Source organism: Trichoderma harzianum (assembly GCF_003025095.1).
Source record: "Trichoderma harzianum CBS 226.95 unplaced genomic scaffold M431scaffold_2, whole genome shotgun sequence".
Lineage (NCBI taxonomy): Eukaryota > Fungi > Ascomycota > Sordariomycetes > Hypocreales > Hypocreaceae > Trichoderma > Trichoderma harzianum.
In genome coordinates, this window is record NW_020209250.1 from 2,446,407 (window position 1) to 2,472,131 (window position 25,725).

The 25,725-nt window shown below is 49.4% G+C and overlaps 8 protein-coding genes across 8 annotated transcripts; 6 read left to right on the top strand and 2 right to left on the bottom strand.

The window, feature by feature from the left end:
* Window positions 1–1,533: 1,533 nt before the first annotated feature.
* Window positions 1,534–4,281, top strand: M431DRAFT_478429 (hypothetical protein; the record flags this gene model as incomplete). Its single annotated transcript, XM_024915672.1, has 2 exons — window positions 1,534–2,265; window positions 2,344–4,281. 2 exons carry the CDS (start codon window positions 1,534–1,536, stop codon window positions 4,279–4,281), a joined length of 2,670 nt encoding a protein of 889 aa, XP_024779022.1.
* Window positions 4,282–5,412: 1,131 nt separating this feature from the next.
* Window positions 5,413–5,961, top strand: M431DRAFT_74056 (hypothetical protein; the record flags this gene model as incomplete). The annotated part of the gene is made up of 1 exon (XM_024922186.1): window positions 5,413–5,961. The coding sequence occupies one exon, from the start codon at window positions 5,413–5,415 to the stop codon at window positions 5,959–5,961; it is 549 nt and encodes a 182-aa protein (XP_024779023.1).
* Window positions 5,962–6,113: 152 nt separating this feature from the next.
* On the bottom strand, window positions 6,114–7,873 carry M431DRAFT_504268 (hypothetical protein). The gene is made up of 2 exons (XM_024918444.1): window positions 7,619–7,873; window positions 6,114–7,268 (listed from the first exon to the last, which is right to left on the bottom strand). Exons 1-2 carry the CDS (start codon window positions 7,646–7,648, stop codon window positions 6,414–6,416), a joined length of 885 nt encoding a protein of 294 aa, XP_024779024.1. The 5' UTR covers window positions 7,649–7,873; the 3' UTR covers window positions 6,114–6,413.
* On the top strand, window positions 7,604–8,403 carry M431DRAFT_301146 (hypothetical protein). The gene has a single exon (XM_024914156.1). The coding sequence runs from the start codon at window positions 7,888–7,890 to the stop codon at window positions 8,308–8,310; it is 423 nt and encodes a 140-aa protein (XP_024779025.1). The 5' UTR covers window positions 7,604–7,887; the 3' UTR covers window positions 8,311–8,403.
* Window positions 8,404–9,216: 813 nt separating this feature from the next.
* Window positions 9,217–10,459, top strand: M431DRAFT_76897 (hypothetical protein; the record flags this gene model as incomplete). The annotated part of the gene is made up of 2 exons (XM_024922508.1): window positions 9,217–9,264; window positions 9,332–10,459. The coding sequence occupies 2 exons, from the start codon at window positions 9,217–9,219 to the stop codon at window positions 10,457–10,459; spliced, it is 1,176 nt and encodes a 391-aa protein (XP_024779026.1).
* A 2,073-nt stretch (window positions 10,460–12,532) lies between these two features.
* On the bottom strand, window positions 12,533–17,432 carry M431DRAFT_107397 (hypothetical protein). The gene is made up of 3 exons (XM_024911645.1): window positions 16,429–17,432; window positions 14,767–16,358; window positions 12,533–14,718 (listed from the first exon to the last, which is right to left on the bottom strand). Exons 1-3 carry the CDS (start codon window positions 17,402–17,404, stop codon window positions 12,565–12,567), a joined length of 4,722 nt encoding a protein of 1,573 aa, XP_024779027.1. The 5' UTR covers window positions 17,405–17,432; the 3' UTR covers window positions 12,533–12,564.
* A 4,963-nt stretch (window positions 17,433–22,395) lies between these two features.
* On the top strand, window positions 22,396–23,034 carry M431DRAFT_301293 (hypothetical protein). Its single transcript, XM_024914158.1, has one exon. The coding sequence runs from the start codon at window positions 22,611–22,613 to the stop codon at window positions 22,992–22,994; it is 384 nt and encodes a 127-aa protein (XP_024779028.1). The 5' UTR covers window positions 22,396–22,610; the 3' UTR covers window positions 22,995–23,034.
* Window positions 23,035–24,390: 1,356 nt separating this feature from the next.
* M431DRAFT_490950 (hypothetical protein) lies at window positions 24,391–25,020 on the top strand (the record flags this gene model as incomplete). Its single annotated transcript, XM_024916856.1, has 1 exon — window positions 24,391–25,020. The coding sequence occupies one exon, from the start codon at window positions 24,391–24,393 to the stop codon at window positions 25,018–25,020; it is 630 nt and encodes a 209-aa protein (XP_024779029.1).
* Window positions 25,021–25,725: the final 705 nt, after the last annotated feature.

A 25,725-nucleotide genomic window follows, 5' to 3' on the forward strand; every position in this document is an offset into this window, starting at 1 on the left:
TACAGGGAAACAAGCATTCGTAGAGCAAGTGGGCGACGGAGATGCCATGCACGGAGTATTATTCGTTTCATACAATAGTATCAAGTTCACTCAGTCGCACACGGGTATGTACCTGGCTGTACTAATCGTCGTATTCTCGATAGAGTCTTTTTGCGCTGTACTGCAAGGTGGTACATGTATGGAGCCCATTTTCCGATTGGATTCTATTTCGGATATTGCGAATGGGAGCGACAAGAAATGGAGTGCGGTGACTGTTGGTGGCGGCAACCCGTGCGGTCGGTTGGTGGCCTAGCAAATGTCGTGATATGGGGATTTTTTATATTAACCGGCCGCCTGCATCCAATATCACGCGCATGCATGCAGGCGTGCGTGCGGCAAGCCATTGTTGCCGTACAGTACTGGGTAGTATTTTCGTGGGTGACGAACCGTTGCATCCGTATCGAGTGTCAAAGGTCGAGGCCAATGGACGGAGTACCTGTAGGATCGAATGGCATCCCATCCATGTGAACAGGTAGGTACCTTACATGTACCTCCCGTCCTTTGTAACCCTCGGCGTCTCGTAACGTGATGCGCAGCTCCAGCGAAACAAAACAAAATCATCTCAAAAACGCACGGGTAAAAACGCACTAATAAGGCAACTATGCGCATCATCGCTCGTCCATGACAACAATTTCGATTTGACGCATAAAGGACGCTCCATGCTTTTTGCACTGGCCTCTCCTTAGTCAGGCGGCCGGCGCCCTGATTGGGCTTCTGCGCTGTGCCTTAGTACCTGGAGGCTGCCATTCGCTGGGCCTCTAGCTGTCTTTGTCCCGGTCCGCCGCACTAATCGCCCTAGAAGAGGCCCTTTTGGATCATTTCTCAGGCCCCTGTCCCACCAATCTCCCTCCCTCTTTCGATTTGCGCAAACCTGGAAGTACTTGGATGTACCTGGAGGGCGGCCCGGGCCACGAGACCGCAGGCCAAGGCGCAATTTTTGGCGGGCGATGCTCTCCAGCTGCTCTTTTTCGCGACGGCCTCTCTTTGTCAATCCCTTCTAGTATTTTGCTTTGCCTTGTTCTTTCTATTGCTGCAACGGCGGCCTGAGCGTGCTCTGCTCGTCTGGCGTTGCTTACAGTAAACCGCACATTCGACCTCGACTCTTTAACCCAGTTCTGAAGCTTTTCCCGAGTCCTTTCGCCCGATCCACTGTCGCTCCTTTCTTGTCCCGTGGCGCGCCCGATCGATCTCTCGGAGTTTTTGAATATCTCTCCCTTTTTCTTTTTTTGCAGTACTTGCTTCGTTGTTCAAGGCACAGCAGCCGGCCAAGCCCTTAGCCACCGTCGTACAGCTCTTTTTCCGTTACCGCTACTCTGGATTCTGCTTTGTTGGGCGCTTGGACCGTAGTGTTGCCTCATCTGAATCAGTCTTTGCCCCCCCCCAGCTCGGAAGAATAAAGAGGACGAGGGGACCAGGCCAGAACGACGAACTCAACAGCACAACACCAACACTCGACTTGGAGAACAGCCACAGCTAAGCTGAGCCGCCGTGACGATGCAGTCCATTGCCACGAATCGCTATGACAACCGACAGGATGCTCGCGGCACGGCGGTTCCCTATCCCCAGCCGGCGTCTCCCACATTGACCAACCCAGACATGATCCTGCCCGACTACGATGGCCCCGATTTGTATCACAGCCAACCCAACATGGGCCCATCACTGTGGAATAGCGGTCACCATATCGAGGATGGATTCCAGTTCACGCAGGAATTCTACTCCAACCCCGATCCCATGTCGACGCCAATCATCTACGGCAATGGAACCATGCTTTCAGACATTGGAGAGGTCACCGAGGTGGAGAGCGTCGTTGGTCCGATACCGTCTCGCAATGCGTCCAAGCGCTCAAACCACAGTTCGGGTGACGAAGGCCCGTTTCGAGCCTCGCTGGACGGAGGAAAGAAGTTTATCCAGCAGCGACTTCAGCAGCAGCGCCAACAGCAGGGCAAGGATCGCGAGCGGAGGATGTCGACCGAATCAACCAGCACAATCGGAACGCACGACGGCGGTGCCTTTGTCGACTTTGACGACTCCGCCAGCCAGGGAGGCGATAGCATCTTTCAGGGCGATGACGAGGAAAGTGTCGCATCTGCGTACCACGAGGGGACGCCTGTCTCGCAGCACTTACGCGCCTATGATCATATGTCTGCCAGGAGACTGAGTGACGACGGAGCTTCCCTCAGCAAGCGAGCCGAGCAGATTCTGGCCAATGCTAAAATGAGATTAACTGTAAGCCCAGCATACGGAGCGATGCTATTCTTTATGAGAGATTAAGGACTGATGATAGTTTTCTTCCCCCCTTTTTAGCACATGGAGGACAATCTTACCCGAGCAAGAACACTGAGCTATTCATCTGTGTCAGACGGCTCAACGCCATCACCTACCACGGCAAGAGCTCCCACATCCCTTCGCAGGCCCGGTATAACGCCATCTCCGACAAACCCCTCCAAGGGCACAAACGAGAACGGAACTGCTTTCGGAGCGACTTATGGTGCACAAAAGACGTCAGGTCATCCTCAACGTTCCGCCAGTGCTCTTGGCTCTGCCGGAGGCTATCGACGGCCCCTGCCTACATCTAGAAGTATGGACGGCTTAGGGAGCACGCCAGGCCACGGTTCTCAGCCGCACTTCCATTACTACCAACTTGACAGCACTTTGGAGAGTCTGGGTGAGGGTAGAAATGGTGCTGGCATGAACGGGAAGCAGAACGGTTCGCGGACGACCACCTTGGCAAGTCCTACGATGGGGGGCTTTAATGAGTTGGGGTTGACTCGCTCCGCCTCAGCATCGCAGATGCGTGATCTTCAGGATCAACTCAAGGGCTTGAAAGGAAAGATATCTACTCTGAAGGAACAGGCGCGAGCAGATAGCATGAGGCGTCGCAGTCTTCAGAGCCTTCGCATGCCAAGCCCCTTTACTAATGCCACTTGGGAACCGGGTTTTGCGGACCAGCGTGGTGACCACAGCAGCAGCAGTGACGAGAAGCTCTCGGAGGTGGAATACGTTTACGAAAACACTGGTAATAGCGATAACGACCATGGACGAAAACAAGCCGAGTATGTGGCTTCACCTATTGCAGAAGAAGAGGAGGAAGTGGAAGAGGAAGTGATGGTGCAAGAGGAAGAACCAGAGGAAGAGCAGGAGAGCGGAGAAGGGGAAGGAGAGGAAGGGGGAGCTGAGGTGCATTATGAGTATCCTCAAACTCCCGAGCCCCAGGACAACTATGAAGAAAATTACGAAGAAAGCGAAACGCCCAAGGGTCGAGCTCTGGCCAGTCCGTTGGAAATGAGCCAACAGGAAGTAACTGATGGCAGCCGGAGCTCTTCGCCAGCCGAGAGCGTTTCCACCGAGTACACGGAAGCTGAATCGAGCCCCGAGGCCGCCCGAGATGGCTATTCCAGCGAGAGCGAAGAGTCGCTTTATCACGAATCTTTCCAGCAGCCCATTTCCCACGAAGATCGAGAAGATGCCTTTGATTATGAGCACTTCTTTCTGCACTCCGCCATGGGCACTATGGGAGGGCGACGACTGCGCTCGGAAAGCGTGAGCTCGACGGGCTCGGTGGAAACGGCTCGTGGCCCAACACGACAGTCGCATAAGCGGAGCAACAGTGCAGATTCGACAGCGTCTATCGACACGTTTGCCACGGCCGCAGAGGATCCCGCCAGTCGTAGTTCAACAGCCCAGTCGGGTTTCAGGGTCTATACTGCGGCCGATTTGTTTCAGGATGCCCGAGAGAGACACGCGAGGTCATTCCGAAACTCAACCGACAGCGACGGAATTGTCTCTAGTCAGGTGCACCAGCGGAGCAGCACCATGACGATGGCTCGACCAGTTAGTCACAGCTCGATCAAGACTATGCACCGGCCGTCATACTCGTCCTTTGAATCGGTGGGAACGAACAGGAGCTTTCCACTCGTCAACAAGGCTAAGCTGAACGGCGGTATCTTGACACCCAGTGGTTCTCCCGATCAGCCACTCAAGCGGATCAGAGACTCGCTGTTGACTGATGCTTCGAGCATTTACTCTCAAGCCAGCAGCAACAGCCGAGGCGGACAATCACCCGCTCTCCAGGTCTTGTCCAAGGATGTCCAGCTGACGGTGGAACGATTGGTGGCGAGTCTCGGCAAGTGTGTATTGGCACTAGGTGAAGCGGATGGAGCTCATCCCGGCGGTCATGAGTTGTACAAACGGAGGATTGAAGCAGCCCTGCGAGTTCTCGAGGGAGAGGTTGAGCTTCCTTGAACTCGAAGCGGAGGGTGAATTCCTCGGCCTGCAGGAATATTTGTGGAGGGATTTTGGAGTATACACTGGGTCTGGGCACATATAAAGAACCGAGAAGAGCACTGCGTTTTACTGGAGATGGTGGATGCCGAGATGGGGAGTGGAGTGGACAAACTATGATTTTAATGCCGTCCGATGCCTTCTCTTGGCACGGATGGCCTACACTTTCGATACCCTTTTCCATTTTTTCTCTTTTGTCTTATTACTTATTAATTTTCTTCTTCCTTTTCAACACTTTGCAAGACTTTGTCTGTCGAGCGTTTCTGCTTGGGGGGCGATGCTTGCTGAGACGAATTGCGATGATGACACGACAGCGGCGGGAGGAACTTTGTCTTTGGCGACCACCTGGGCTAGCATATAGAAAGGAATAAAAATTGAATATGTCATGCAGCTTTCATTCGAGATGATTGTGATGATGTGAAAACCATGGATTTGTAAAGTGAAAAATAGTATAATAATACGGCAAATAAATACGACGAGAGCAGTGAAGTCATCTCGAGCTGGTTGAGCATCAATAACGGCTTAGCGCCGAGGCAGCATCACATGCAAACGGGGCACGTAAAGTTAGCAGCTTATTTTCCCACGAGGAAGCGGGCCAAAAAAAAAAAGCCCACGGGAACAGCAAAAAAAGAGCGGGGGTGATGAGGTCTCGAACCAAATTAGGAGAGAGATTCTTAAGATAACATAATAATAAACCGAACAGTTTAGGTTTTTTTTTTCTTCTAAACCAGACGGAGGAAAGGCTCGAACGGACAAGCATCTTGATTTGAACCAAGACCAAAGGAGCGTTGCAGAAGAAAGATCCGAACTTGACCCGGGCCTAACGCCTGACGAAGGAACGAGAGTTTGGACAAGTGAAAGAACGTCCTGCGGTTATCTTATCACGGGATCCCTGTTCACCGCGACAGAAACTTGTTCGTGGTGTGCCCTCTTGGGGGTATTATTTCTTCTTTGTTTGTTTTTGTCTATATCTATAGCAAACTACGACGGCAGACGGACGCGATATACCTGCGCACATCGACGAAAGACAACATCCCATCACCTAATAACAACAACAACAACAAAACCATCATCACAACAACACCAGACAATATGGACGAAACGATCGTGAAGCAGCTCCTGGCATCGTTCCTCCCCCCCAACGTCGTCGCCCTCATCGACACACACATCCTCGACCCTCGCTCCCCCCTCCAAATCTTCAAGCGTCAAGCCCTCGCGCAAGCTCGCCTCGGCGCCTCGAGCCTCATACCCCTCGTCCAACCCATCGCGGACCGCGGCATGGCCGTCCTCGCGGAGCACCAGGGCGCGCTGGACCTCCTCTTGCCGCTGGCGACCATCGTGGCGACGCTGGTGGTGCTCAACTGGATCCGGCGGCTGGTGCTGTGGTGGACGCGGCTGGCGATGCGGGCGGTGCTGTGGGCGGCCGTCGTGGCACTGGCGGCGTGGGTGTGGAACAGGGGGGTGCTGGTGAGCGCGCGGGACGCGGCGGTGGTTGGGGCCAAGATTATGGGTTACATGGCTGTGTTGAAGAATGTTTGGTTGGATGAGTATAAGAGGTATGAAGGGCAGCAGGCGAGTGGAAGGTGGGACGAGTATTCGGCGAGGAGGAGTGGAGGGGGGATGTATGACCAGACGAGGTGAAGACTGGCTTCTTTGTCTAGGAAAAGAGGTCACGAGGGATGATGAGGAGGAAAGCAAATGAAAGACAACAACATGAACTTTTTATAAGACACGAGACATGATGTATGAATGGCGATGGATGCAAACATGGGAGAACAATATCAAGGTTGAAGGGGGGGGGGGACGATACGAGAAGTTGATAACGGCAAAGGCGACAGCGCGTCTTCGATCACGGGTGTTTTTGTTATTTTTTTGGATGGATGAATTATTATCTTTTTTTTTGCATTTCTTTAATTTGTTTCTCAAGATGCAGCTCAACGGGATCGATCAGTTATACCTCCTGTTTTTTGCAAACCACAAAACGCCGTCGCTATGCATTATGCTCCCAACATATGAACCTATCTAAAGCCACTTTTTGTTACCCTATTGATATCCATTTTGTTTTTTTACTTTTCCAATCCAATGCATACATCTTAATCTGCCTCGTCGTACTCTTGCTCGTCGTCGGGCTCCTTGGGGTCTTGAGCTTCGTGATACTGGATGCAGTCGTCAATGTGGCTGAGGATCCCGCCCACGCTGTCTTCGTCCGTGACGTCTAGCTTGAGGTAGTTAATCATGCTAAAGCTCTCAATGAGACCGGCCACAGCCCTGTTGAGGCGGCGGAAGCTGGCGCCCTTCATCACTTGGCTCTTCTCGTCGGGCGGGACAGACTCGTCATCTTCGCCCTCCGGCCCTTCGGTGATCCTCCTGCTACGCTCTAAGGGGTCGTCGTCCAAGAGGGCTACGTCGGGCGTCAGGAAGCGCTTGAGATCCTTCTTCTTGACCTGGTCCTTGATCAAGTCCATCTTGGACAGGACGTTGATGTGGGGCACCTCGAGCATGAGCATGGCGCTCATGGCGCTGAGCGTACCGGCGAAGAACTTTGCCCTGTCGACGACAAACGTCGCCTCGAGCAGGTAGACGGCGGCGAGCCGGATGTCCAGGGCGCCGGACTGCGACAGGAACTTGACCAGGGTGGGCAGGATCGGGATGTGCGTGTACAGCTCGATCTGGCCGGGCATGTCGATGATGATGAGGTACTCTTCGGTGAGCGAGTCCAGCGCCTCGGTCAGCCAGTCGAGGTTCTCCATGAGGAACTCGAAGCAGTAGATGAGGCCGCCGTTGGGGCCCAGGCCCACCTCCTCCATGGCATCTTTGAGGGAGATGAGCTCCTTGATGTCGAGGTCGGGCGTGTGCTCAAAGGACTCGGCGGCGGGGTCGAGGTTGATGTAAAAGGCCGACCGGCGGTTGAGCTGCAGATGGGTGATGAGGGCGGCGCAGAAGGTGGACTAGACGAGGAGCGAAGAAAGCAATTAGTTAGTGAGTGAGTCAGTGTTTTTGGAGTTCTTTTGGCAACATTGTGGTGTTTCGGTGATATGGCATAGCATTGCATCATCGCATCGCATAGCGTCGCATAGCAGCGTCTTGCTCACTCCCACTCCCTTGCCTTATCGCAGGAAGACGGCAGAGCCCGGAGGAGGATCGGAGGGATTCCCATGTCGACACGATGGATTGCAAGCATCAGCACCAGCAACCAGCATCAGGGAGCATCCGGGCCCCCTTCCTCTCTTCCTTTGTGATCAGGCGTAAGCGCGCATAAAAGGCAGAGCCAAAGCAGACAAAAGAGACAAGCCCATACCTTGCCCGCCCCCGCAGGGCCCATGACCATGGCGCCAAACTTGCTCATGATTTACAGCTTCTGTTGGCTATATATACATGCACAGGTGCTTTTTTCTTCCCTTGTGTTATCTCTTCTCCTTGGTTGGCGGCGATTTCTTTTTGGGAGAGAGGAAATGGACTGGGCGGGTTTTCGGCGCCGAAAAAAAAAATAATAATCCAGGGGCCCCAGTTCAAGCTTAGTAGATCGAAGCTTTACGCATCTGGCGTGGGTTACTTTTGTTTCGGCGGATGTGGGGTTTTGGGCGAGAGAAAAAAAAAAAACGACCCGAATGGGGGGGCCAGCAGCAAGCACATGCACGTTGCAGCAGCTTAGCAGTCAGATTCGTCGGCGGCAAAAGGTTGAGGGAGATGAAACTTGGGCGGCGGGGTCGGCAGGAATTGGTACAGAGTACGGAGGGGGAGCTGCAGTTGCTGCGCGAAGATGAGGGTAGCTTGTACTTGGATAAAGGACCCTGTTTGCATGTGCAGATGTACCTGGTACTAGTGCTGTGTGGTATCGCTGCACATGCTGGGGGGGGCTGGAGGGGGATGGTGGGATCGTCCTTCGTCTTACTTGCTGCTGGGCACTATTTCGAACGAGTCACTGCAGAGCATCGATGGCTTGTTGACGTGAGATGGCGCAATTTCTGGCCTTGGGCGCACTGCTGCTAGACCGCCATAGAGGGGTACTTGAGTTTGGCTGGTGGAGAAGGCTTTTCGCAGAGGTTACCTTTTAACACACGCCATCTCAGGTACGGGTGTTGGACGGTCTCTTTCTGGCTTGGCGTCGTTTTGGGTCCGAGTTCGAGTCACACCAAATCCAATCCAGCGTCCAAATTGGCACCAGGTAAGTTCTATCTATCGTTTGCAACATACATTGCACGTTGGGTCTCTTTGAGTACAGAACTCGTACACTGCAACAATTGAGTCATCTTCACTCAAAGGGATCAATGGAATAGTACTCGTACCTGTATGTAGATGGTAAAAATTGTCACCTATACTGCTGGCTAGAACCCCCCAATCCTAGTCCAGCTCGGCTCTCCTTGTCAATCATGGCTGCAATGGGTTTGCGGTAATTTGCACACAAACAAACCATGTCCGTCTTCCTAGCACTAGTATTCGGATTCTTTCTGCCAGCTTCTTTTTCGAAATCCCAACATTTGCATGTGCATGGTGTTGCGAGAGCGGGGTGACTTGCTGGGTACCTGCCGCCCTGCGCCAATCCCGCTGCAAATCCCACGTACCCGCGGTGCGAATACGAAAGGCCAGCGGTGCATTTTACCCGCGTCGCATTTTTTCAAGACATTTCCCAGGTTATCTTATCCATGCCGTGCTTGGCCGCCCCTCTCCGACCGACCACCGGGCCTAAATAAAAATCCAAGCAAATCCGCCATTTTTTTTTCTTCTCCCCCTTCCTCCTCCTCAGCCATTTCTTATCATTTCCTGCCAGCTCACCTCTTTTCTCCCCTCTCGCATTCTCTATCCTCGAGCGATTGTCCGTCCTCTTACCTCCTCTTCGTCTTTAGTTGTTCTCTTCTCTACTTTTTACCCCTCCTCACACACACACAGACCGCCACAATGTCTACTCCCAACGGCGTTTCCAAGTCAGGAACTTTCCTGTTCACCGTAAGCAAAATCCCACCTCTAAAACACCAATTCCAGCTTGCTCGCAGCTACTAACTCTCACCCACAGTCCGAGTCCGTCGGTGAGGGTCACCCCGACAAGATCGCCGATCAGGTCTCCGATGCCATCCTCGATGCCTGTCTCGCTGAGGACCCCCTCTCCAAGGTTGCTTGCGAGACTGCCACCAAGACTGGTATGATCATGGTCTTCGGTGAGATCACCACCCAGGCCAAGCTTGACTACCAGAAGATTGTCCGCAACACCATCAAGGACATCGGCTATGACGATTCCGAGAAGGGTTTCGACTACAAGACCCTCAACCTGCTCGTTGCCATTGAGCAGCAGTCCCCCGATATTGCTCAGGGTCTCCACCTTGACCAGGCTCTTGAGAGCCTTGGTGCCGGTGACCAGGGTATCATGTTCGGTTATGCCACCGACGAGACCCCCGAGCTCTTCCCCCTCACCCTCCAGCTTGCCCACAAGCTCAACGCTGCCATGTCCGCTGCTCGCCGTGACGGCAGCCTGCCCTGGCTCCGCCCCGACACCAAGACCCAGGTCACCGTTGAGTACAAGCACGACAACGGTGCCGTTGTCCCTGTCCGCGTCGACACCGTCGTCGTCTCTGCCCAGCACTCTGCCGACATCACCACTGAGGACCTCCGTAAGGAGATCCTTGAGAAGATCATCAAGGCCACCATCCCCGCCAAGTACCTTGATGAGAAGACCATCTACCACATCCAGCCCTCCGGCCTCTTCATCATTGGTGGCCCCCAGGGTGATGCCGGTCTGACCGGCCGTAAGATCATCGTCGACACCTACGGTGGTTGGGGTGCTCACGGTGGTGGTGCTTTCTCCGGAAAGGACTTCTCCAAGGTCGACCGATCTGCCGCCTACGTCGGCCGATGGATTGCGAAGTCCCTGGTCGCTGCCGGCCTCGCCCGCCGTGCTCTCGTCCAGCTCTCATACGCCATTGGTGTTGCTGAGCCCCTCTCCATCTACGTCGACACCTACGGCACCTCTGAGAAGACCTCTGATGAGCTTGTCAAGATCATCCGTGACAACTTTGACCTCCGCCCCGGTGTCATTGTCCGTGAGCTGAACCTGACTCGCCCCATCTACCTCCAGACTGCCAAGAACGGCCACTTCGGCACCAACCAGTCCTTCACCTGGGAGCAGCCCAAGCAGCTCAAGTTCTAAGCGGTAGCTGCTACTGCACGCAGAGCATTCAACAAGCGCTCTGCAACGTGATTTACAAAATGATGTGTTTTTCTACATGTCGATTTTTCATCAGGCACATTTAAGGCGGCGTACGGTTCTCAACGAAACCTAAAGGCTTTCCCCACTGGGATTTACGGGAAAGCGAACGGTGGTTTCAGGCGTATTTTTCTTTTCCTTTGTTATCAAAAATTCACATATACCAGGGTACTATGGGGGATCAAACGGGGGGCGTCTTTCAACAAAGACAAAAGTCTGGGTTTATTTGCATAGACAGCAACAGGGTCACGTCTGCAAAACGGATACACATGCACACACTTATGAGCTACGCTAATGATGGGTATAAACAAGAACTGGCGTTTTCGGGGACCAAAAGAAGTTCAACATCTTTTTTCCCGAGTTCTCTTGACCGAGCTGCTGAACATGCAAGTCAGTCGTCGGGGTTGGAAACAGGAGAAGCCGGTTGATCGGGAACAATTTCATGGCTCGGAGAGTTTCATTTTAGACATGAGACTTGAGAATAGAGAAGCCCGATTTCAAGGCACACTTATCGTTTTTCCGAGACCCTTTGTGATCCCTGTTTTGAATCCTCCTGTCCTATGCTTACAACCCCAGATAGGAAGTCGGAACATGACATGCTAACAGTGACACACGGATGGGGATGTGAGAAAAATCGCCGAATGGATGACGGCAGAAATACTGAGATCCACCCCGGAGGACCTTGCAAGTTGTTATGCCAGCGTGTGCAGAGGAGTGCTCGATAATTATGCAAGTCGGGTGTTCCCATTGAGAACAATACGCCGAATGGCATTGTCACGGTGTACGAAGTTGTAGGACAGTCAGTCTTGGGATTAGGTGATGTGTCATGCTGAAATTATACATGACAATGCTAATGAGAAGAGACAATAGAGGGACACAATGTAAGAAGAGGGGAAATGGTGATTTACAATGACGGCTGTTGCGGATAATGGGGATGGTTATGGGAAGACTTGTAGCCTCTCCGTCGAATAGGCGCTCGGACTCTGTGGTGCTATTCCCTTCTATTGTCACACCAGTGACAAGATGAATCAAAACGAATTGTCCAATACGTCGGGCGCCTATTGAGTGACAGCTGGGATTTGACATCCATGAAGACTCAAGATACCGAAAGGCCAGGGATGAGTAGAGAAGGGCTTACGTGAGATGTGAATCTTACGAGGACAGCCTGCATGCATTTCACCTTCCATCTTGTCCCTCTGGGCGGCAAGCACGGCGTTTTTCGATGCAACGATCTGATAAAGCAATCCTTGGTGCCGTCTCGTCTCGTCGGAGTTTGTGCGTTTCATCTCGCCTTGATCACTTCTTTCCTTCTTTCTTTGGGGGCTGAAAGGGGAGCTGATTCCGATTGGATGGTTCGTTTAAGGTGCGTCTTTGAGGTGTTGTCGATCACTTTATTTGTTATGTCTTTCTTTTTCGTTCTGTTTGTTTTGCGTATTCAATTGATGCAATAGAGGGCGTGTGAAATGTCAATCGGGTTATGGAGAATGAGATGGGGGGAGTGCGAGTGCACGGATTCGGGTGTTGGGTATGATGTCAGTTCTGTCAGTCAGTCTGTGCTTTTGGGAGGGCGTGAATGTAGTACTCGTACGAGTCTTTCGGATCTGGCCATTGCGGAAAAGTTTGTTTTCTTCTTTGTTTTTCTTTCCTTTTTCCTTTTTTGTTTCATGGTGGGTGGTTTGACGTCCTAACCACGCAAGCCTAAGAAAAAGCGAGACCGCAAAATGAATAAGTACATACATCTACCAATATAGGCAACTAATTAATGTATTAAACTAGCGCAATATAAAAACAATATAAAGTAGTAGATTAATATAAATATAATAGCAGTTACTAGAGAAATATAGATATAGTACTCCGTAGGAGATACTTAAAGAGTTAGGATTTGTAGGCATAATATTTGAGGCGCGTGTGTTCGTAAATCTTTTCAGTCTCGGTTTTTCTGTCCCCCGCTTAGACCCCTGATATTTATATATTCAAGTATATTCTGCTTATGGTTATATATATTGTATAGCTACTCTCGCATAATGATAATGTTATTATATTCATATTTAGATTTTTAATTCAGCAGAGACTGAGAATTGTATGAAAGTAATTTCTCCCCATCCATGTGTAAGAGCAAGAGTAGTATTGTTTGCAGAAGAAGAAGTTGCTCGATACTTAAAGGGAAGCCATAAGATCTTACGATCTTGAAAACATACCCACTCCCCTTCGAATATTGTAATATCCTTGCGTTTAACATATCGGTTTTGAAATGTTAGAAATTCTACACCCTCTACTGGAAGAAGGCTGGGTAAAACAGCATGTTTAGGGCGTTTGCGTCGGCGCTTTTTTGCCAAGGCTTCATGTAACTTGCCTGTGTCCAGATCCCAAGGCTCGATGATAGGACCATAAGTTGTTATGCGCCCTTCTTCCTTAAAATCATCCCGTCTCTCACGGGCTAGGAGTTGGCCACTGATAGAAAAGGCCACAAACTCAAGATTCGTAAAGCAACGTTCAAGAGTCTGTATCAATGACCCTGTAGTCAAATCCCAAATCTCGACGTCAAGACCAACTGAACCATCCACATAGAGATACATAGCCAGGTGTCGGCCATCAGGAGAAAAAGAAATTCTTGACTCCGCACCCAAATGACCTTTTGTGCGATTTAATGTTCGTTGTAAAACCCACATTCCAACCCTTTCCACGTCCTGTTGCAGACTTCCAGCTGTATTGTCATTACTCTTCGTAGGCATTGGGGTTTGCGTAAGATCCTCGGTGTAAGCCCAAAAAGCGATGTATTCCTCTTCTACAATTGCTAATTGTTGACAGTCTGGTAAAAATTCCATCATATGGCATTTTTTAGTCAAGATAGACCAGTGGATGCCCATCTTAATATCCCATACCTCAACGGACCCGACACGCCGAGGATGATTAGGTAAGAGTATAGAAGGATATGCGAGTAATCGGCCATCCGCAGAGAGTGCTATAGTAGTAGCTGATCCATGCGAATTTGTGCATAAAACCTGTTGCAGACTTTCTTGCGACGGGTTCCAAATACTGATGTCTTTGTCAAGGGAAGAGATAAGAAGTTTGCCATCTGAAGAGAATTCGATCTCTTGGGTCGATGTTGAAGAAGACTCTTGGTTCAAAAATTCCATATTAAGATCCCAAAGCTCAATGACTTTGCTGAAACCAGTAGATGCTAAAGTCTTGCCATCTGGAGAGTAAGCAATAATGGCAGCAGATTTGGAACTATCTTTGCACAAGCGGTATGTGGCAAGGTCCCAAAGTACTATGCCGTTATAATGACCGATTGCTAGGAACTGATTATCTGGCGAGAATGCTACGCGAGTCAGATGCCCGCATGTTTCGAAAATATATTTTTGAGTGCCGGTAATGACATCCCAAAGCTTCACACAGTCAGGCTCGTGGGCAGATGCTAATAGCTGGCTATTGGGCGAAAATGCCAAACATGTAGCGTTATCCCGTCCTGACTGGCCCTTGATTGTTTGTCGTACAGCGCCAGTGACAGTATTCCAAATGATTATATCCCAGTCTGAGGCACCAGCGAATAGCAATCCATTTGCGGAGAAAGTTGAAGAATGAAACAACGAAGTTTTACCCAGCTCGTGCTTCTGAACTCCCAAGTAAAGGTCCCATATCGCAGTTTTGCCGCGACTGTGAGTCGCTAGTAAGCTTATGTCAGGAGAAAAACAAGCATCCCATATCTCATCATCTTGAAGTTTTATATTCCATAGCGAGGCACCTGTGGCAACATCCCAGAACTTCATTATGGCATCCACAGAGATAGATGCCAATGTCTGGGTATCCAGTGAGAAAGCGACGCATAAAATCGAATTTTCATGACCTGTAAACGTTTGTCGCAGGGTGCCAGTGGCAATTTCCCAAATGTTTATAGTTTTATCTTTCGCGCAAGATGCTAATAGGAGTCCGTCAGAAGAGAAGGCGATATAATCAACATTTTCTTTGTGGCCTTCAAGCGTTTGTAAATGCGCGTCCCAGTTGTCTTCAATGTTTCTTGATACGGATATCCAATCGGGCTTTTCTTTCAGGAAAGATTTTTTAGTCGCTGAACGGGTTGGAGCGAATATTAAGCCAGAAATATAAAGCTGGAGAGGCGCAGCGCCAGCTATATATCTAAATTTAAGAACAAGCCGTCTGGCGTCGTACAGGAGTTCCAACATCTTGGAATTGTGACCACCCTAAAATAATTAGAGAAAATATATGAAGGGCTCCTTGAAGAAACACACCTGGGCGACATATTGCAAATTGTGAATAGCGTGAATAACATTTGAAACCAAGCCTAATAGACTCATTGCTTCTATCCAATGAAGCAAATGATTTTGTAGAAATAATAATGCATCATCAATAAGGGTGACTGGATTTTGGCTTTTTCTCAAATGGTATACCCAATACCGACATGAATACTGCAACTCTGATGGAATATACCGATTAATAATATCAGCATCCATCTCTCTTGGCCCGAGTCCATAATCTGACAGATTGCAAATATTCCTCCTTAAACTGTTCGACATTCTACGGAGGCAGTACTTGGTGAGCCTTCCGTGCGTTTCCTTTTCATCTATCCAGAGTGCAGTCTTTCCACGTGTCTTGCGATCCAGTAAGAAATCGCGAAATGATAGGTGAAAAAATCGTACTGGCGCAGTTTCATCAACTGGTATGTTCAAAACGGAATGTAGTGAATTTAATCCTGTATTGACTGTCGTAGTCGGTATGCCAATAAGACTTGATAGTGCGATGATTGACAGTGGGTTCTCAAGGAGAACAATCGTGCTCACCAGTTCTTGAACTTGCTTGAACTGCTTTTGCCTCCCTTTTTTGCCATATTTGGAAAATAAACGATCCAGTATCGGAAGATAAATAACATCTAGCTTAGATTCTTCATCTTCATATTTGAAAATATCTTCCAAGGCCTCCTCGGGGTCTAGATCGTGATCTTGAAGCATACGGCACACAGTGGCAGCGAAAATGAATAGCGGAATGGACATGTTAACAAGCCACTGAATCCTAATTGCGCCAGGCCAATCTTGAGGGAGAGATCTGTATTTCCGGATACTATCAAGCTTGTGGTTTATGAAGAGAGAGATATCATGTTCAATATTGACCCTAGGGACGTGATGAAGGACCAGATCTTGATAACCTCCCTCTACATCTTTGAATCCTAATCGAATTGGTAACTCGGGTCGGCTTGTGATGAATACTCGAAGTCGAATAGACTGAGTCGCCTGCAAATGTGGAAGCAGCTGAATTATGGCTCGGATATTATTGTCGTCCTCGCACTCGTCTAACGCGTCGATTACAATCATCATCAGCGGAAGTCCACTATTTGTCGAACGCAAGGTCGATAATGGCCGAAGGATGAGCGTCTCGAATTGCATGGAAAGGGCTTTATTCGATATATCTGGCTGTTCCTCAATAATTTTTCTCAAATCGATCTCGGGAAGTTTTTGGTATATTTGTTTAGCGATAGTAGAGAAAAATTTGGACGCATTGCCTCGATCTGCTTCACCTCTTTTGAAGAAGAAAGTGGCACCGAGTACTCCTTTTCCTTGGAAATCTTTTGCCAAGGTTCGGCAAATTGTAGATTTCCCAGTACCAGCCATTCCATTCAGCCAGAATATGCATTTCCCCCGTTGTGAACCCGCCCATTCCCAAATCTGATGAAGAATTTCAGTTCTAGTCCCGGGAAGACATTCTTCATCATGTTGAATTGCAAATGAATCAAATTCAGCACCGTGAGCAATTGATAATTTGGCTAAATCAAGCTGGTAGTTGACACTGTCCGTCTTTTGAACTAGGCTTTCAAGTTGATCGTGTATGCCTGGAAATTAACGGTAGGTTTGTGAGGACTTGTCATATTAATTACTCCGTACAGGATATGGAATACTAACCTTGAAGCAGGTCAATGGCGCTTTTCTCGAATATCACTTGTTCGGGGATGAGATGGCGTAAGAGGTCTTTCGTATATGCTGCGGCCATTATTGCTGCATATCCGCGCCATTTGTCGTTCTTATGTGAATCCGAGTAATCACAAATGCCACGGATAACAAGGCATGGGAAGCGATTCATCAATCCTGCAGCCTCCATCTCAAAACACAAAACACCCCTTTCCATTCCGAGTTTATCGCGGACAAGGGCGTCCTTCATGACTTGATTCCCAGAAGCAATCAGTCCGTAATGTATGGCTGGATCATCATCATCCTGATCGCGTGGATCTCGCGGTTCTACATGAGATGGGTCGCTGCCACATGACTGGCAATCTTCCGACGGGCTGGAATGTATAAAAGTCGATTTATATAATTGATCGTCGATGTTTGGACGACAATATGTCCTCTTTAATCTCGGTCTGTCCTGAAGAACTTCTTCCACATCGTTGATCAGAGTATGTCCTTCTAGCTGATGACTAGCCTTTAGGGACTGTAGTGCTGTCCGTAACATCTCCGGAGGTTGGTTTAAAAACCCTGTCTCGACAAATTCCTTTGCCTGTATCGATTTACCAAAATCGTATTGAAATACTCCCCCATTGCCGTTGCCTGGCGTGCTTACAACAACATCGCCGAGTCGAATATCATGCCGCTTCGAAGGGACGCCTCCACCAATCCCCACCATCATGCCAATGCGGATATTGGGAAAGCTTCGTACCATGTTGATGGCAACCCCTGCGGCAGAGGCTGTGCCATATTCCCCCAAGGGCAAACAAGCAATAACAATATTATGATCAGACATTTTGCCTAGTGCATAGTTGTTTGAATCTTTCGGGTCCTGATCTTTTAGGCGCTCATGCGTTTCGTCAAGAAAGGCTCGCGCCGCAACAAATTCCTCGGTAAGCGCACATATCCAACCAATAGTGTACTTGGATCGATCCATTATATATTTGCTGTTAGAGAGTTGTGATGTAAAGAGTATTTGAGGTAATTAATGTGAGCATAGAAGAATGAGCAAGTATGTCAACCCAATTTATGCACTATGGCAACCAACAAATAACCACAAGCCTATCATATCACAGCCTGATATTAAGTTGCAGTCGGAGCGGAATAAATTGACCCCCACCGGCTAATCAAAACATAAGACGTAAAACGACCATTCGTAGCGGTATATTACTACTATCATTTACAATTACGATACTGTATGAGCTGCAGTCTCGACCCATTGAGGAGCTTTTTCTACTTCAACCTTCAGAGGTAAAAATTTCCCCTTCTGCTTCCAACGTAAACCGACAGACAAATCTACTCTCATATACATTTGATCAAAGACATTATTGACGCAATCCTCTATAATTCTCAACACAGATTCCAAGTCTAATTGTCCGCAACAATGGTTCACAAACAGAGAAAGAAATAAGAGCAATTCCTCTTTTCATTAACAAGGCTTGTTGATGACTGAATGTTATTGTTTTCATTTTTAAAATGTGTTCTTGTATTTCTCTGAGACTAAAGGCATATCTAATACGGCACCTTCTGTAAACGAAGGCGCCATACTATCCAGCCCAGCAGGCAAATTGACCCGACAGAAAGGACCCGACTCTAGTCTTGGTTCCCCCGCCATCTCAATGGCGAGCTTCTCCTGCTACTCCCAACCTATATCCAGAAGAAGTGACAGAAGAGGGCGTAAGACTTACTATTTACAGACATCAATCAATGGCCCATTGTGCCATGCCCAGATCCCCGGGACACACGCATCGAACGTGGCGCCGGTGTTTGGCAAGACGCAGACTAAAGATATAGCTGACAGGACTAGCACCTCCCAGAGACATGGTAGGGGATGTAGGGTATACACATAAAAAAGGGGGGAACTATCACGAAGGGGAGATGGCGTCTTTGTTCGTCCCTAAGCCATCGGAAAGACGTCCGGCCGCTGGAACGAGATACAATTGGGGGGCGCGCTCTACGGAGTACGGGGGAGAAAGACGCGAGAAGGCCGAAGTGGCTGTCAGTGTTTGATGCTAAGTCGATAGTTGCATATTCGCGGAACTTGAATGAAGCTATCTCGGTTCGCCGAAAATAACAATACCAACGCCATGGTTTAGTTAAAGCCCGACAAAGAGCAAGTCTGCATAAGTGTCCCCCTCGGCCAATGCGGCTATTGCGGATTCGAAACATTCTCCGCTGGTTGTGTTTCCTTAGACGGATGGGTCATCGTACTAAAGGGAATCGTGCCGGAGTGAGTGGTACGATGCTCGTTTGTCCGTGTCTCCGTTAAGTGTATGTGAATGGGCCTGCATCATGCAATCTCCATTTCAACATGTAGTTGGTCTTGCATCTATTCATCATGGCCTTCAATCACAAAATTCGCTTACGAGGCTATTCAATTACCTCACATGGAGTACGCCCGTAAACTTGCATGCATTGGACCCGGCTTGGGATTCTTCAGCTGGAAAGTGTCCCCATCCTGCCCGCTATGCGTGCTCAGTAATTTACCTCGTAACTAGCCAAAGCAGCCATGTTTCTTTGTATACGAGTATTAGCTTGAAGCCAAGGAGATTAAGCTGATATCTGGTGTCTTCGAAATCCCACAGCTCTGGTTGACGGCGTTCTGTAGGGCGCCAGTGCTCAGCCTTCTCCCTTCGGCCTGTCTCTGTCATCCATGGAAGGCGAAGATGTGGTTGTTTCACGCCCTTTAAGGGCAGACACCCCCTTCTCGGCTCCGTTTCTCTCGTTTCGTTTTTCTTATTTCCATCAAGCCACATCGTTGGCGGCAGACTAAGGTCAGACCAGCGCTGAACCAACGACGTTGGTGCGTGTCCCTTACCGTGGCAGCGGTGCTGGGAGGGGCGTTAAGCATAACCAATTACTGCAATTAGTTTAGCTAGCAGACAGACACCATGATTGAATCAATGGATGAATGGATGGTTGACTGGGCTAGGCTAGGTTACAAAGCTGCAGAAACTGAGATCTAAGATAACGAAAGTTTACTTGCCACGCTTGTTACTTGCCAATGTTGATGATGATCTTTCTTGATTATCGATCCAGAGCGGATTATCTGGGAATAGCTCCGCATTCTGATTGACTCCGATCCGCCGGGCCGGCAAATACGATGCCCGGGCCCAGCAGCCGGGACCAGAAGGCGACGCCGTCATGGTCAGTGCATGGGCCTTTTTTTCTTTTCTTTTTCTTTCTCTTTTCTTTTCCTTTTTTGACCCATTGATGTAAAAGAGGCCAATAAGACGTAGCAAGCTTAACGGAGTGGTTGGATGGGGGGTCTTCCGAACGCAACGATCAGTGAGAGGGACGAGGGACGAGGGACGTCAGAGGGCGTGTGAGTACTAGCATGAGTGAGAAGAATACCAAGGGCTATTTGTGATTAGATCCGAGAGCGGCTATGCACGCATTGATTGATGTCCAGGAGTATGGAGATCTAATTGTTGAAAAGAGAAACCGGAGTTGAAGTTGTAAAGATCAAGTTGAAGACTATAGCATGCTGCTCATTGCATCGAGTCTGTGAAATACAACTGAGGGTCAGTTATTTTGATCTTGGAATGTGACAATATTCGCATATAGAACAGATAATTCGCACCTATTTACCCGCAACTTGGCAATTACTCAGTCATGAGATTCTCTTTTTCATCACCCCCGTTGAGATTGACGCGTTTGCCGCTGTATTACTCTTGAGACTCTTTCACATATGGCCCATTCTCATTGCTATTCATGACAACACGCTGAGGCCATGCTTGATCCAACAAGACCAAGATGAAAGTAGCCACTGGGCAAGCCTCGCACAATGGACATCTCTTTGCTTTCACATGATGGACAATACAATCCACAGCGCAAAAATTGTCTGGGAAGAATAAAAATCTTGGGACAAACAGTCATCACTGTCGCTTGGCAGTTTGCATACCATATCCACATCTTTCATTCACCAGGGCGTTCATTGATTGCCAAAAGGAAGAAGGAAGAAAACACAACAGCAGTGGAGAATATCACGGCGGGGCATATATCTTGCTTCGCAAGGTCTTCATATTCATTGCCAAGAACGCGCAAAATGCACACACTGAATGGAGAGGTTACTTCGTTTGTCACATTGCTGGCCCAGGCCAAAGCGTGCCACGCAACCACGTCAATGACCGTGAATCTCGGATCTCTTATTCTTTCCCATCGGACTCCACAGGTCACGGAGCACATATACGGCCTTCCTCCTTTGCGCGTGTTTGCGTTGTCCCGTGCTTCTGTTGTGGGAGAGGACGTAATTATGGGCATATGTATCGACTGATGTGTTTGATTCAGTCCCTGTAACAATAGCGAGGGCAAAAAGAAAAAAAAAAAAAGCACAAATTTGATCGCAGATACGACATTGACGGCGGTGGAGGTCTTGGCGGTTCTGGCAATTTGATGCGTAAACAGACAACGTACTCGTATACGCTGTGTGGATATTCTCTGCTTTCCTACTCCACAACTCATTTAGACAAAGAAACGCTTTCATTCGATTTCGATACGCAAACCTGTGATAGGAACAGCGTCACTCTAGGCCAAGTCTAACTCGGATTAGCAGGACGAGGATGGCCAAGCTTTTCCAACTGGCCGGTAATCAAACGGGCATGCATTAGTCGAGAGAAGCCCCGAGGAAGAGAGAAAAAGCAAAAGCAAATAAGATGGCGGAAAAGGCCTTTCCTAGCCCAAGATGAAGTAGTCTGGCCTACGCCGGCTCTTCGGCCTGTCTGGTGGCTTCCGACCGCACTGGGAAGCGAGCGACAGGAGCTGAAAGTCGCCGGGATGGTGGCTGGAAAGTGTTGCGATTATTTCCTTTTCAGTATAGTGTTAGTGTCGTGTAGGCTGGATAGCGCTGTGAATGGGGTGGGCGTAACGGTTTTGCGGCTATTGATGACGAAGGAGGAAGGATGAATTCATTTCTGGATGGAGAGATCCATTCGGATTCGATTCGGGTTGTGGGAGAGAGAAGAAGTTGGCGGTGGAATGAAGATGAGGTAAGGTTGAAGATGATGGTGGGAATAAGCTTGGCGCAGTAGGAAATAAGATTACCTATGATTGCGTGGGGTAGCTGGAAAGGGAATATTTCGAGAGAATCATGATGCAGGAGAAGAAGAAATGAGAAGAGAGAGAAACAGTACTGACGATCCAACATGTACGTGCAATGTTAGATCTGTTATCATTATAGCTTGAGTATCACAGGAGGTGCCTATCTAGGTGAATAAATGGCAAGTAACAAAGTCCTTTACGAGTCAAGGCAAGAAGAAAAGGAGTCAAACAGGATGCAAGCGAGGCTCGCGAAGAGGAAGAGGAAGGCATCCCGGGTCTAGAACATGCCACGATGCGGCAGCTTCCTCAAGCAATTTCGCCTTTAGACGTTTATCCTCGTGCTTTGTCGGCCCTTCCTGCCGTATCGCGATGCCGAACCTTACTGCAACGAGTAATGTCAACGCCCAGCCGCTTCCTTTCATCTGCCGCTGCGCTCCTTCTCTCTGCAGTAGACTCCCAAGATACTTCCTTGTCCAAGCCGCGCCTGCTGTAGCTACAGAGTAGTGGCACAGTAGTGGTGCAGTCGTGTTACTGCAGAAGTGGCCAGGGAAGGAGAGATCGCCCGCATCGGCGACTCGCCCCGCAATGACCGGGTCCGGGGACGGCGGGCGCTAAACCGCTTCGGCACGACAATACGGACAACAATAGCAAGAGACAATAGCAAGACAAAAGCCGGCTAAGACATCCAATCCGCACCCCCTCAATTTCTTGCCTCACCACACACAAAGCCTTTCACGCGATACACACGCCTATTGAATCTGTCGCGCCACAATACCCAGACAATACGCTGGGCCGGCCAAGTGCATGCCGCAGCCAGCAATTCACCGCCGCTGGTAGTTGGCCGACAGCGTACAGTTATTCGCCGAATGCTTTGCTTGTTACTTGGTGCTTGGGACTCGCAATTTGTACCAGGTCTGTGTTCTGGATGGATGGATCATTCAATGGACCTCGCTCGTTCGATTGCCGTGACAAACCTTGCACATTCTAGCTTGGCTCTGGCATTCCATTCCGCCATGACATGACGGCACGACAGCCGGCCGCCCCCTCCACGCACAAACGCAGCTTCTCCCTTGCAGACAGCTAATCCAATAGTGGCATCTTAGATGCATCTTTGTCAGTCTCGTGCATACAACGTACAGCTCTGCGATCCAGTCCCTTGGCAATGGGAACCGCATCCAAGTACATCCCAGGGAACCACGTGTGCAATTCCTACCAACGCCCTGTTGTTGTTGCTGCGATTGTTGTCTCGTGGCATTCCTCCCAACCGTCGACCGATATTCGTCGACAGACAATATGATACGTTGCAACAGCCGCCCATGTCAAACACACAAAGATACTTTGTACAAGGGGAGAGAAAAGGAGAGCTTGTCCAGAGTATCGTGAGAGACAATCCGAACCCCGAATGCGCCAGAAGCGGCCCCCCTCCCTTCTTCCCGCAACCCATTCAACCCGGAGGTTCAGATCCGCAAGAAAAAATCAAACAGTGAAAAAAGAATTGTGCGTACGGCAACGGAGCTCAGCCGACATAGTGACAGCCTGCCAAGAGCTGTGCTGGGCACTTGTAGATCACACACCCCTCCATACCAGACCGTCGGACAGAATCAAAACGGGGGGCGTGTAACTTTTGGGCTTTTGCTGTGTGGTGTACCACCGGCTTGGGTGCGCTACGCGGCATTTGCGCTCGGGTCGGGGGGCAGCAAGCAAGGATAAACGCTTCTCGGTTGACTTATCCCAGGATTGCATTTGACGTTGATTGTGCTCTGTGGTCACGGCCCTGTGCAAGCGGATGCCGTTTTCTGTGTGTGTGTGTGTGAGTGAGTTGTGTGTCCCTGTGCGCTCACCCATCTAAGGCATATGTCCGTCCCTCTTTTTACCTAATTCCTCCCAACAGCGGAGACGGGACGCAGCAGTGGGTGCGTGTAAGTTGACCGCGGAGCCACAAGTCACCAAAAAGGCAATGATATTGTTGCTAGCGGAAGATTACATGACAAGCGAGGCGTCGTGGGCCAAGGCCACAAGACAAGCCACTTGCAAAAAGGCGCACGGCCTAGGGGGGTGTGTGGCCTGATTGCTGCATGAATCAATCACGTCTCAATCATTCAGTTGAATCATGTTGACGGGGTTTAGATTGACCGCGCTGGGGTGGTCGCCAAACGGCAACGGACATGTTCCATCTTTGGCTTTTCTTCAATCAAGGGGGACACGGGTTGACTTAGGGGGTGGGTGGGCCAAAGAGGTTCATACACAAGACTGACAGCCGGGCTGTTTCCTCAAAAGGGGTATATATCTCTTCTCTTGCCTTGGCCCCTCGATCTGTTCCCTCGCTGTTCATGATATTGATCTTGTTACAACTCTTGTCCTATCCTGTCATAATCATCATTGCCATCATCAGGCTCTATCAGGCATCCACATTCCTGTGCTTCTCCCTTGGCTGTTGGTTTATACCATACACTCTCGCACTTCGGGCATTTACATTGCCGCTCTGCTCTCACACGGCTTACATACACTACCAACCGCATTGATACCGACCCTCCATCTCGGAAACATACAGGAAGAATAGACTTTCTTCAACTTGTCACCTTGAACGTTGGTTTTGGACAAAGAAGGGAGAAGAGAGAAGAAAAAAACTCTTCACCCATATTTAGAGTGTAGTTGTTTCGACCAACTCTCATTTCCACAGTCTGAAACGCAAAGACAATAGGCGACTTGGTGGGACTCTCACACTTTGATTCACTGCCGAGGAGATATATCAGCAACTCACTATCTCCTTTCATTACACTCTTCAACTGGGCTCACTTACGACACCTTAAGTCCATCGACTATAAGAGTTCGGTTCATCCATCCTCTATTACATCTCTTGTCTTGACACATCATACATACACAATGAATACATCATCATCGACCGCTACTGCTACTGCAGCCATCCCACAACATAGCCACATCAACGGCCCCAAAGACTCTTCACATCAAACATCTTTGACCTCCCCACCTCCTGCCTACACACCGCACACCGCACCAGACCTTGCTCAACTGCGGCAAATGCGTCAACAATTCGTCTTAGGCCGTCCAACCATGGCTGAAGCCATCATATCAGCCATGGCTACTGAAGATGAGGATGACCAGGAGGAAGAGAACATCTCCCCCATCAGCCTCCGCATCAACACCTCTGTCCTCATCTCCAAGAACAACAACCTCGTGTGCCTCACGGATACACCCGCCAGCCATGCCAACGCCATTGCCAGGGCCGTCGTCAAGGCCATCCAGGAGAACAGCTCCGGCCAGTGCGGCATCCCCATGATCGACGAAGATGGCCGGCCTCGCCCCATCAAGATTGAGGTTGACGCTGGCATCACGGTTGAGGGCTCTGGGAACATCGTTGGTAACGAAGATATTGTGAACCAGGTTCTTCAACAGCGCGGGCTTACACGCAAGAGGGGCGCTGATGAGGATGAGAATGATATGTCTGCTCCGCCAACGAAGCAACGCCGCGCAAGCAGCAGCAATTCTCCTTGAAGCTGCTAAACCTTAAGAGACATTCTGCGTTTATCATCTCATACATCAACGCAAAGTATCATCACATCTTCACCCTCAACTCTACACACATCAAGGTCATTTGTTGCGTTGCGTTACTTGGCGTTTAGGCATCTTCATCATATATACCCAAAAGGCAGGGCCTTTTTCTTTTCATGTTCAAGAATAACATTCACTACACTGAAAAGGGTGTTTTATGTATTTTACTATTTTCGGGCGGGGAATACTAGGAGGTGACGGGCTATTAGCAGGAGTTTCGGAGAAGGAGAATTGGAGGAAAAGTTGACTGTTTCGGCACACGAAGCGTACGATTAGATGCAGTCAATAATGAATACTTGACAAACAATCCATGTCTCATATGCTCTGTGAATTTGATCAATGATGTTCACGTGTTGTACTGTAGTGCCAAGACAGGACTGCTTTGTTGCTGTTGCGCAGTTGGTTGGCGGACATCACATGCAAGGCAGAACCTGAAACCCCCATGACTTTGAGATCACGACATCCCTTTGTTGTTGGGCCAGGACATTTCTGAAACCTCGCATCGTCATTTTCTACAACGTCCTCGTATAATGAAGCGTCATTGCCGGCATTTGATTCGATGTTGTCTGTTGCCTCCCCCTCATCCCGTCACCCTGTGATCTAGATCTTCTTTCAGCCCAAGCAAGGGAGGGAGGGGTGTCTAGTATG

Excerpts from the sequence above, each read along its gene's own strand:
- M431DRAFT_301146 (XM_024914156.1), top strand. The coding sequence starts at position 7,888 with ATGTGGGGTTTTGGGCGAGAGAAAAAAAAAAAACGACCCGAATGGGGG.
- M431DRAFT_107397 (XM_024911645.1), bottom strand. The coding sequence starts at position 17,404 with ATGGATCGATCCAAGTACACTATTGGTTGGATATGTGCGCTTACCGAG. Across the intron at positions 16,359-16,428 it reads CGCCATTGACCTGCTTCAAG|GCATACACGATCAACTTGAA; the intron begins GTTAGTATTCCA and ends GTTAATTTCCAG. Across the intron at positions 14,719-14,766 it reads ATTTGCAATATGTCGCCCAG|GGTGGTCACAATTCCAAGAT; the intron begins GTGTGTTTCTTC and ends TAATTATTTTAG.
- M431DRAFT_301293 (XM_024914158.1), top strand. The coding sequence starts at position 22,611 with ATGCATCTTTGTCAGTCTCGTGCATACAACGTACAGCTCTGCGATCCA.
- M431DRAFT_504268 (XM_024918444.1), bottom strand. The coding sequence starts at position 7,648 with ATGGTCATGGGCCCTGCGGGGGCGGGCAAG. Across the intron at positions 7,269-7,618 it reads GCCCTGCGGGGGCGGGCAAG|TCCACCTTCTGCGCCGCCCT; the intron begins GTATGGGCTTGT and ends CTCCTCGTCTAG.